Source organism: Triplophysa dalaica, chromosome 3, assembly GCF_015846415.1.
Source record: "Triplophysa dalaica isolate WHDGS20190420 chromosome 3, ASM1584641v1, whole genome shotgun sequence".
NCBI classification, from domain to species: domain Eukaryota; kingdom Metazoa; phylum Chordata; class Actinopteri; order Cypriniformes; family Nemacheilidae; genus Triplophysa; species Triplophysa dalaica.
In genome coordinates, this window is record NC_079544.1 from 2390130 (window position 1) to 2402233 (window position 12104).

At 36.6% G+C, this 12104-nt stretch overlaps 2 protein-coding genes across 2 annotated transcripts; both read left to right on the forward strand.

Annotated features, from left to right (window-relative positions):
- Positions 1–54: 54 nt before the first annotated feature.
- mettl17 (methyltransferase like 17) lies at positions 55–5450 on the forward strand. Its single transcript, XM_056743916.1, has 14 exons — positions 55–195; positions 1206–1344; positions 1429–1578; positions 1945–2032; positions 2125–2206; positions 2294–2367; positions 2502–2596; positions 2690–2760; positions 2856–2963; positions 3075–3143; positions 3368–3418; positions 3540–3632; positions 4940–5139; positions 5255–5450. Exons 1-14 carry the CDS (start codon positions 124–126, stop codon positions 5346–5348), a joined length of 1386 nt encoding a protein of 461 aa, XP_056599894.1. The 5' UTR covers positions 55–123; the 3' UTR covers positions 5349–5450.
- A 540-nt stretch (positions 5451–5990) lies between these two features.
- Positions 5991–11823, forward strand: LOC130415797 (methyltransferase-like protein 17, mitochondrial). Its single transcript, XM_056741745.1, has 15 exons — positions 5991–6002; positions 6234–6326; positions 7015–7153; positions 7238–7387; positions 7754–7841; positions 7934–8015; positions 8103–8176; positions 8311–8405; positions 8499–8569; positions 8665–8772; positions 8884–8952; positions 9177–9227; positions 9349–9441; positions 10751–10950; positions 11066–11823. Exons 1-15 carry the CDS (start codon positions 5991–5993, stop codon positions 11157–11159), a joined length of 1419 nt encoding a protein of 472 aa, XP_056597723.1. The 3' UTR covers positions 11160–11823.
- The last annotated feature ends 281 nt before the right edge of the window (positions 11824–12104 follow it).

Consider the following 12104-nt stretch of genomic DNA (forward strand, 5'->3'; position numbering starts at 1 on the left):
ACTTGTTTCCAGACGGATTTATTTTGAAGTCGTTTTCTCGACTCCCACATGAGCACGCGATCGCGCAAGTGATCTCGTGTGTTTATTTCACACACACAGCGTTGTTTATTTAACGCAAATAAAATGTTTGTACTTTGCAGCCGCGTGTATGTCAAATGTTCAAGGTGCCACGTGGGTTGGAAAGAAGCGCGACGGGTGAGTACTTACTAATATTAGTCTAAATAAAAAGCGGAGGGAGAGTAGTCTGAATTGGGTTCTAGCACCTTCTGCTAGCTCACACATTGTACTCATAGCGCCAGCCGCGAGCGTTTCCAAGTCTGCGCGGATCGCATCAGTTGATGTGCTGAAATTTGCGCATTTATCAACGTCTCGTGCGAGGACACCGCGCTGTGACCCACGTTTCTGTGCGCTCGCTCATCTGATCAGATGATGTCCTGTGAGGACAGCGATTGGCTCTTGTCTCAGACCTTCCCCGAGGTGATTGGTCGAGTGATGAACACTCTGCTCGTGACCTCTACAGTGAGCTTCCCTCCGCTCGATTATAAAGTCTTTAGCGCTTCGTTTATATACCGCGTGATCGTGAATACTTTTCGAGAGGTGGTGATGAGGAAGAACGTCACATGTTCATATTTGTGACCTTGTTCTATTTGCTCGAGCAGTTTAGTTTATAACTGGTGTTTATGTCGGACGAATAAGTTGTTTTGAAAGACTTTAAATAATTAGTTTGAACTCCAAGTTCAAGAATGTGAGAATATGTTAATTGCTGTGCAGTGATTGGTCAACCTCCTTTTTTATTTCGTAACTCCTCCTATTCAGACATCACTCATGTCCTGTGAATCATATTGAAGAAAATAAATCCCATCATTTGGTTTTTGATTTAATATGAAGAGTTTGGTTAAGAAATGAGAAAACACTTTTTATATATCAAACATGTTTTTTTTGATGTCAAAATGTTTATAGTGTTTTATTGTGTATTTTTTGTCATTATGGCTTAAATCAAAATAAAACAATTGCAGTTTGATTAATATTAATTGGAATGCACAATAAATAAAACATGATTTTTGAAAAATTAGAAAAATCTTATTTTGGAACCAAATTCTTCATATCGTAGCAAATGCCCCATTTTAAAAATAGATATTTGTTACATAAACCATGTGTCATGATGACTTTAATATTTGTAGCATTTACATTCTGTCTGTTTTTAGCGTCAGAGTACCGTGGAGCCTCTCCTCCAGTCAAACTTCTTGAAAGGTTCTCCTCATAGAAAGCATCCGGGTGTGACGAACCTCAAAACAGTGCGTCTGCCCGAACCGCTGCAGGACGCGGCGCTCTCCGTCTTACAAAGTCAGAGTTATTCATGTTTAACATTTCAAAAAGTACATTTTCATGTCCCGCTTGACTAAGTGAGAATGAAAATGTTGATTTTAGGGGCAGAGGTCAAAGGTCTGACTGAAAGGGCACAAAAACTGGCAAACTTCCTTTGGAGCAGGAAGCGGGCAGCAGAACCCTCACAACTCCGGGAGAAAGCCCGTCTTCTTGAGAGGAAATATCTGGATGAAGAGAGGGATAGCCATAAAGGTGGGTTCAATAGGATGAATAAATTCCATGAAAATGTCAACCATACCACGAAAAAAAATCTGTTTTTTAATATGTTAACAGCACAGATTTTAACATTTGGTGGTTCAAAAACCCATAACGCATGTTTATTTACCTTCTTTTATAATTTTTTTCAAAGACTTACTTTTTTGATCTTAAGACTCTACAAGGGTTCTGTAAAATATAATCAGATGGTTCAATATAATCGTATCAAATTCATTCTCTTAGAATTTTTATGTCACGTCCTTATCGCTGGAATTTCCCAGATGATTATGACAGACGGACAGTGATGTGGTTTAATGTGAACTGAAGACTTTATTCAAACAAGTGAAGAAATAATATTTTCAGATGTTGGTGACCGTCAACTAGAGGCTCGAATTAAAAAGAAAGTGTTATCAGAACTGAGACAAACAACATACCACAGGACTGTCCTCAGGTATAGTTTCTATATTAAGCTGTGCAGAAGTAACGTTTGGTTTTGTAAGCATTATTGGATGCATTTATGGCATCTTGTGTTTATCTTTCAAGATATGATAAAGATCTTGGCTTGCTGTACGCGGCTGCTAGACTCGCAGGTGGTTATGCTGCTGTCCTCCGAGCACTGAATGAGGTATTGTATGCACATTAAGTGTTTTTTTTATGATATATGGTAAACACCCTCTCTAATCTGTCTATATGTCACTGATGTATCTTCTAGATAAAGACGAGAGATAATTTATTTGTACCATATTCTCTATTGGACTTTGGATCAGGACTTGGTTCAGGGGCTTGGTAAGTGAGATATAACAGCATCATTCTGCCATAAACATTTTTGTATTTTAAAGTGAGAGAATCTCCAAGTGGCTTACATTGAAAAGTCATATATAGAGTGCATAAAATCATTTTCTTTATTCTCTTTCATTCAGGGCGTCACACTCACTCTGGGGAGACCGTTTGAAGGAGTATGTTTGCGTGGACAGCTCTGGTGACATGAACACTTTAGCAGAACAGTTAATAGGAGGTCATTTCCAGTGATTTAAACCTCTGGCACAATCATATATAGACACATTTACTGACAAAACTGCGTTTCATGAGGTTTGTTTTGACCAAACAGGTGGTGAGAAAATGGACAATCCAGTGATCAAACAAGTATATTTCCGTCAGTTCCTCCCTGTTTCTCCAAAGGTATCTTTAGTTGCTGTACTAAATGTTTTTCATGTATTTCACGTAGTGCACTGCTTCACACAACAGAATATAATGAAGGTTTCTCATTTCCACAGGTTCAGTTTGATCTTGTGTTAGCTGCTTTCTCTCTGTCAGAACTATCGACTCTGAACGAGCGACTGAATGTTATTCACACTCTTTGGAGAAAAACCAACGCCTACCTTGTGAGTTATGACGCTTGAGATGAAGCAGAACATTAAAGACTAAACTCGGTTCTTGATGATATTGTGACATTGAATTACTGTTTCTGAATGCCGTTCTTAAACTTTGTACAGGTACTTGTGGAGAATGGAACCAAAGATGGTCATCAAATTCTTATGGAGGCCAGAAATGCTATACTGAAGGTATGATATACACTTTCTTCTGTGTTCTCTATTAATAACATTTACTTCATATTGCTTATATTATGAAATGTAAGCTTTTCCCTTACATTTTTTAATTCATGATATAACTTCGCCATTCTTTGGAAATAGAAGTATGATGAGATTTGTCATTTACTCATTCTTTGTCTTTATCCCTGTTAAGAAACTAACTCAAGGACATTCTGTGTTATTGTGTGTAACTGTAGGGAGAAGAGGAGGTTATACATGACATGAGGAGACCAGCTGTATTTGCCCCTGTGCGTCACTAAACCCATCCTTAGTATCCGTATCCCAGTGTGATGTATTGTTATGCTGTTGGTTATTTTTACATTATTTTCAGGTTGGTTTCAGTTTGTAGTTCGTCTTTATTCTGTACAGTGCACTCATGAGCTGACTTGCCCCAAGTTGATCAAGCAACCTGTAGTTCCCTGTAACTTCATCCAGTTCTACGATTCTCTGCCTTTATCCAGGGTGAGTCAACTACAGGGCACTTTTCCAACTCATTTGTTTACTTTGCATTACAAAATCCATCCAGATTAACTACCATTCCTTACACAAAAAGGTTTCAAGTGTAATATTACTATACATCTTTTAAACTAAAAATATAGTCAAATACTATGAAACACAATTATGCGTAAAATACAACATTTTACAGTGTACTTTCTGTCTTCTTTTTTATCTGCTCTCCAGAATGTAAAAGTATACTTTCATAAACTATAAAGTTAGGCCAATTTAGTGTCAGGCAGTATTGAAATAGTACACTTACAAGCATACAACTACTCTAAATCCCCCTTGTCCTGACTTGTGTTGTGTATGGATAAACTTGTGCATGGACTCAATTGTGTGGATTATCTGGTTCTCGCCATAACATTTAGCCTTAGATGCTTGAATGGCGTAAAGGGACATTTCACCCAAAATGTTTAATTCTTTTATCATTTTCTCACGCTTAGATTAATCCAAACCTGTAGAAATGTCTTCGTACTGCTAAACACAAAGGACGATATTTGAAACCATGTCAGTAACCAAACAGATCTCACCCCCCATTGACCCCCATAGTATTTATTTTCTCTACTATGGCAGTGAATGTGGGAGAAGATCTGTTTGGTTACTGACACTCTTCCAAATATCTTCCTTTGTGTTAAGCAGAACGATGAGATGTATACAGGTTTCAGTGAGTAAATGTAACAATTTTAATTTTGGGGTGAACTAGCATGCTACATTGACATGAGTATTCATTTAAAGTATAGAGTAAAATATACTTAAAGTGTATTTAAGTATACACAGAAATTAAAATTGTGATTATTTTCTCGTCCTCAAGTTGTTCCAAGTCTGTATACATTTTATGTAAAGGTATTTGGAAGAATGCTTGTTACCAAAGAGTTCTTGACCACCATTGACTACCATAGTAGGAAAAATCACTTTATCATTTTATGTTCCGTTGAACACAAAAGAAGATATTTTGAAGAATGTAGGACAGCAAACCGTTCTGGAGCACTTATGAATACCATTGTATTTTTTCCTACTATGGTAGTCAATGATGGCCAACTTTTTGGTTACAAGCATTCTTCCAAATATCTTTATATGTTTTCATAATAACAAATACATTTACACAGATTTGGATTTCTAATTCAGTTTAGTAATAATATTGATTTTAAATTCATACATGATCTCCTCTTATTGAGATGTTGAGCAAGATTACTGCCTAACTATTCACAACTAAGGCAAGAAATCTAGTGATGTTTCTCTCTCATCCTTTATCCATTGATCAAACGTCACAGAGCCAAGAAAGACAGCAGGAGAAGTTCAGTTACCTCATCATATCCAGATCAAATGAAGAGAAGACTCTGCAGAATGAGGGTTTTGATATGGGCAGACTCACGGCACAAGTCCGTCGTAGACCCAGACATGTTCAGTGTCAGCTCTGTTGCTCTGATGGAGAACTCAAACAAGTGGCTGTAACAGCTCGTCATCATGGAAAGTATGAAACACATTCATTTCACCAATTGTCCGTAAATGTAGAATTCCTCCAGTTATATGATCTGTGATAGATGAGACTATTTTATCTTTTTTGATTTTCTCGTCCTGTCTTACAGAGACATGTACAGGTGTGCCCGAAACAGTGACTGGGGAGATCTGTTGCCAATGTTTCATGAGGAAGACGAGACAAAAATGAATGAGAATCCATGAAGTTCATCTACTAATGCTGTATTATTATCATTTCTATTTTCCAGTCAAAGCAATTCAATCTTTGTTATATTTATTTGCAAATAAACACATTTATTATTGCAATCTATTTTTCTCTATATCAGTATATCAGTAAAAGAAAGACTTTATTGCAATGAATTGAAAACATAACTTTTTATGAAAATGTATTAATATTAAGCATCAAATCCTCCCTGGTTAGTAGCTGATATACTTGTATGACAATCTTATATTTTATATGTAATTGCACAGTTATGCATCAGTTCTCTCAAGGTTGATCTGAATCTGTTATGGTGCTTTTCTACACAGTGTAACTACAAATATAAAACAGTGCAGAGGATGAGTCTCTGAATTGGGTTTTAGCATCTAGTGTGACTGTGACCCACATTACTGTGCTCGCTCATCTGGTCAGATGAAGTCCTGTGAGGACAAATGCTACACATTTACATTTACGCATTTTGGAAACGCTTTTATCCAAAGTGACTTACATTACATTATAGTAAATTTTTGTTTTGTTTCTGACTATCTGGACCCCCCGGGGATAGAACCCATGACCTTGTCATTGCAAGCTAAAATGTTTGTACTTTGCATCCGAGTGAATACCAAATGTTGAGGTACGTTGGAAAGATGGAAAGACGGGTGAGTACTTACTAATATTAGTCTAAATAAAAAGCGGAGGGAGAGTAGTCTGAATTGGGTTCTAGCACCATCTGCTAGCTCACACATTGTACTCATAGCGCCAGCCGCGAGCGTTTCCAAGTCTGCGCAGATCGCATCAGTTGATGTGCTGAAATTTGCGCATTTATCAACGTCTCGTGCGAGGACACCGGGCTGTGACCCACGTTTCTGTGCGCTCGCTCATCTGATCAGATGATGTCCTGTGAGGACAGCGATTGGCTCTTGTCTCAGACCTTCCCCGAGGTGATTGGTCGAGTGATGAACACTCTGCTCGTGACCTCTACAGTGAGCTTCTCTCCGCTCGATTATAAAGTTTTTAGCGCTTCGTTTATATACCGCGTGATCGTGAATACTTTTCGAGAGGTGGTGATGAGGAAGAACGTCACATGTTCATATTTGTGACCTTGTTCTATTTGCTCGAGCAGTTTAGTTTATAACTGGTGTTTATGTCGGACGAATAAGTTGTTTTGAAAGACTTTAAATAATTAGTTTGAACTCCAAGTTCAAGAATGTGAGAATATGTTAATTGCTGTGTGGTGATTTGTCAACCTTCTTTTTTAATTTCGTAGCTCCTCCTATTCAGACATCAGTCATGTCCTGTGAATCATATTGAAGAAAATCAAATCTCTTCATTTGGTTTTTGATTAAATATGAAGAGTTTGGTTAAGAAATGAGAAAACTCTTTTTATATATCAAACATGTTTTTTATGATGTTGAAATGTTTATAGTGTTTTATTGTGTATTTTTTGTCATTATGGCTTAAATCAAAATAAAACAATTGCAGTTTGATTAATATTAATTGGAATGCACAATAAATAAAACATGATTTTTGAAAAATTAGAAAAATCTTATTTTGGAACCAAATTCTTCATATCGTAGCAAATGCCCCATTTTAAAAATAGATATTTGTTACATAAACCATGTGTCATAATGACTTTAATATTTGTAGCATTTACATTCTGTCTGTTTTCAGCATCAGAGTACCGTGGAGCCTCTCATCCAGGCAAACTTCTTGAAAGGTTCTCCTCATAGAAAGCATCCGGGTGTGACGAACCTCAAAACAGTGCGTCTGCCCGAACCGCTGCAGGATGCGGCGCTCTCCGTCTTACAAAGTCAGAGTTATTCATGTTTAACATTTCAAAAAGTACATTTTCATGTCTCGCTTGACTAAGTGAGAATGAAAATGTTAATTTAAGGGGCAGAGGTTAAAGGTCTGACTGAAAGGGCACAAAAACTGGCAAACTTCCTTTGGAGCAGGAAGCGGGCAGCAGAACCCTCACAACTCCGGGAGAAAGCCCGTCTTCTTGAGAGGAAATATCTGGATGAAGAGAGGGATAGCCATAAAGGTGGGTTCAATAGGATGAATAAATTCCATGAAAATGTCAACCATACCACCAAAAAAAATCTGGTTTTTAATATGTTAACAGCACAGATTTTAACATTTGGTGGTTCAAAAACCCATAACGCATGTTTATTTACCTTCTTTTATAATTTTTTTCAAAGACTTACTTTTTTGATCTTAAGACTCTACAAGGGTTCTGTAAAATATAATCAGATGGTTCAATATAATCGTATCAAATTCATTCTCTTAGAATTTTTATGTCACGTCCTTATCGCTGGAATTTCCCAGATGATTATGACAGACGGACAGTGATGTGGTTTAATGTGAACTGAAGACTTTATTCAAACAAGTGAAGAAATATTATTTTCAGATGTTGGTGACCGTCAACTAGAGGCTCGAATTAAAAAGAAAGTGTTATCAGAACTGAGACAAACAACATACCACAGGACTGTCCTCAGGTATAGTTTCTATATTAAGCTGTGCAGAAGTAACGTTTGGTTTTGTAAGCATTATTGGATGCATTTATGGCATCTTGTGTTTATCTTTCAAGATATGATAAACATCTTGGCTTGCTGTACGCGGCTGCTAGACTCGCAGGTGGTTATGCTGCTGTCCTCCGAGCACTGAATGAGGTATTGTATGCACATTAAGTGTTTTTTTTATGATATATGGTAAACACCCTCTCTAATCTGTCTATATGTCACTGATGTATCTTCTAGATAAAGACGAGAGATAATTTATTTGTACCATATTCTCTATTGGACTTTGGATCAGGACTTGGTTCAGGGGCTTGGTAAGTGAGATATAACAGCATCATTCTGCCATAAACATTATTGTATTTTAAAGTGAGAGAATCTCCAAGTGGCTTACATTGAAAAGTCATATATAGAGTGCATAAAATCATTTTCTTTATTCTCTTTCATTCAGGGCGTCACACTCACTCTGGGGAGACCGTTTGAAGGAGTATGTTTGCGTGGACAGCTCTGGTGACATGAACACATTAGCAGAACAGTTAATAGGAGGTCATTTCCAGTGATTTAAACCTCTGGCACAATCATATATAGACATATTTACTGACAAAACTGTGTTTCATGAGGTTTGTTTTGACCAAACAGGTGGTGAGAAAATGGACAATCCAGTGATCAAACAAGTACATTTCCGTCAGTTCCTCCCTGTTTCTCCAAAGGTATCTTTAGTTGCTGTACTAAATGTTTTTCATGTATTTCACGTAGTGCACTGCTTCACACAACAGAATATAATGAAGGTTTCTCATTTCCACAGGTTCAGTTTGATCTTGTGTTAGCTGCTTTCTCTCTGTCAGAACTATCAACTCTGAACGAGCGACTGAATGTTATTCACACTCTTTGGAGAAAAACCAACGCCTACCTTGTGAGTTATGACGCTTGAGTTGAAGCAGAACATTAAAGACTAAACTCGGTTCTTAATGATATTGTGACATTGAATTACTGTTTCTGAATGCCGTTCTTAAACTTTGTACAGGTACTTGTGGAGAATGGAACCAAAGATGGTCATCAAATTCTTATGGAGGCCAGAAATGCTATACTGAAGGTATAATATACACATTCTTCTGTGTTCTCTATTAATAACATTTACTTCATATTGCTTATATTATGAAATGTAAGCTTTTCCCTTACATTTTTTAATTCATGATATAACTTCGCCATTCTTTGGAAATAGAAGTATGATGAGATTTGTCATTTACTCATTCTTTGTCTTTATCCCTGTTAAGAAACTAACTCAAGGACATTCTGTGTTATTGTGTGTAATTTTAGGGAGAAGAGGAGGTTATACATGACATGAGGAGACCAGCTGTGTTTGCCCCTGTGCGTCACTAAACCCATCCTTAGTATCCGTATCCCAGTGTGATGTATTGTTATGCTGTTGGTTATATTTACATTATTTTCAGGTTGGTTTCAGTTTGTAGTTCGTCTTTATTCTGTACAGTGCACTCATGAGCTGACTTGCCCCAAGTTGATCAAGCAACCTGTAGTTCCCTGTAACTTCATCCAGTTCTACGATTCTCTGCCTTTATCCAGGGTGAGTCAACTACAGGGCACTTTTCCATCTCATTTGTTTACTTTGCATTACAAAATCCATCCAGATTAACTACCATTCCTTACACAAAAAGGTTTCAAGTGTAATATTACTATACATCTTTTAAACTAAAAATATAGTCAAATACTATGAAACACAATTATGCGTAAAATACAACATTTTACAGTGTACTTTCTATCTTCTTTTTTATCTGCTCTCCAGAATGTAAAAGTATACTTTCATAAACTATAAAGTTAGGCCAATTTAGTGTCAGGCAGTATTGAAATAGTACACTTACAAGCACGCTACTACTCTTAATGCCCCTCGTCCTGACTTGTGTTGTGTTTGGATAAACTTGTGTATAGACTCACTTTTGTGTGGATTATCTGGTTCTCGCCATAAAATTTAGCCTTAGATGCTTGAATGGCGTAAAGGGACATTTCACCCAAAATGTTTAATTCTTTTATAATTTTCTCACGCTTAGATTAATCCAAACCTGTAGAAATGTCTTCGTACTGCTAAACACATAGGACGATATTTGAAACCATGTCAGTAACCAAACAGATCTCACCCCCCATTGACCCCCATAGTATTTATTTTCTCTTCTATGCCAGTGAATGTGGGAGAAGATCTGTTTGGTTACTGACACTCTTCCAAATATCTTCCTTTGTGTTAAGCAGAACGATGAAATGTACACAGGTTTCAGTGAGTAAATGTAACAATTTTAATTTTGGGGTGAACTAGCATGCTACATTGACATGAGTATTCATTTAAAGTATAGAGTAAAATATACTTGAAGTGTATTTAAGTATACACAGAAATTAAAATTGTCATTATTTTCTCGTCCTCAAGTTGTTCCAAGTCTGTATACATTTTATGTAAAGGTATTTGGAAGAATGCTTGTTACCAAAGAGTTCTTGACCACCATTGACTACCATAGTAGGAAAAATCACTTTATAATTTTATGTTCCGTTGAACACAAAAGAAGATATTTTGAAGAATGTAGGACAGCAAACCGTTCTGGAGCACTTATGAATACCATTGTATTTTTTCCTACTATGGTAGTCAATGATGGCCAACTTTTTGGTTACAAGCATTCTTCCAAATATCTTTCTATGTGTTCATCAAAACAAATACATTTACACAGATTTGGATTTGTAATTCAGTTTAGTAATAATATTGATTTTAAATTCATACATGATCTCCTCTTATTGAGATGTTGAGCAAGATTACTGCCTAACTATTCACAACTAAGGCAAGAAATCTAGTGATGTTTCTCTCTCATCCTTTATCCATTGATCAAACGTCACAGAGCCAAGAAAGACAGCAGGAGAAGTTCAGTTACCTCATCATATCCAGATCAAATGAAGAGAAGACTCTGCAGAATGAGGGTTTTGATATGAGCAGACTCACGGCACAAGTCCGTCGTAGACCCAGACATGTTCAGTGTCAGCTCTGTTGCTCTGATGGAGAACTCAAACAAGTGGCTGTAACAGCTCGTCATCATGGAAAGTATGAAACACATTCATTTCACCAATTGTCAGTAAATGTAGAATTTCTCCAGTTATATGATCTGTGATAGATGAGACTTTTTTATCTTTTTTGATTTTCTCGTCCTGTCTTACAGAGACATGTACAGCTGCGCCCGAAACAGTGCCTGGGGAGATCTGTTGCCAATGTTTCATGAGGATGACGACACTATAATGAATGAGAATCCATGAAGTTCATCTACTAATGCTGTATTATTATCATTTCTATTTTCCAGTCAAAGCAATTTAATCTTTGTGATATTTGTTTGCAAATAAACACATTTATTATTGAAGTAATTTTTTTCTCTATACGGCACGGTATTTTCTTACAAAATGAATATTTTATTGCTAGGAATGGAAAACATAGCTGTTTATGAAAATGTATCAACATTGAACAATCAAATCTACCCTGGTTACAATCCTATCTTTTGTATTTCAAAATAAAGACCTTATAAAGCCGCACACAATAATGCATCAGATCTTACTGAATCTTTTAAGATGCTTTTTTACACAATGTAACTATTAATATAAAAAAAGGCAGGTTTTTGTTTAGCATCTAGTGTGACTGTGATCACATTACTGTGCTCGCTCATCTGGTCAGATGAAGTCCTGAGAGGACGAATGCTAAACACATGAACATAACTTCTACACTGAGCCTAATACTCACAGGGTGTGTGCTTTTAAATTTTCAAAATCTTGTGTTCTGTGTCCCGTGACTTTTAAGCTAAGATTCTGATTTACTGTTCCGTTTCCAGTGTCCTGGGGACTTTTAATTTATGTCTGTTTTATTCTACTGTTTTAGTTTTTAGTCCTTTGTAGTTTCTTTGTTCATTGGTTCCCCATTGATAAGTCAAACTGTTTCGCATTTGATCATTAAACCTATTGTTCTGCTAATTTAAATCCCAGTGTTTCCTTTGTTTGGTATTGTTGTATTCGGTTCAGATTCCTTGTGTTATTGTCTTTTCTACCTTTGTATGTTTGTATTTCATTAAAGTTCATTAATGCAAATAAATTGTTGAGTGAAGAACTGTGGCCCGGACACTTTGTGTAAATTCAAGGAGAAACGGTGTCTTCTGAACAGAGTCATCTTGTTGCTTTGACTGAGATAAGACACAGAGCAAAATCACTTGTGTTGAA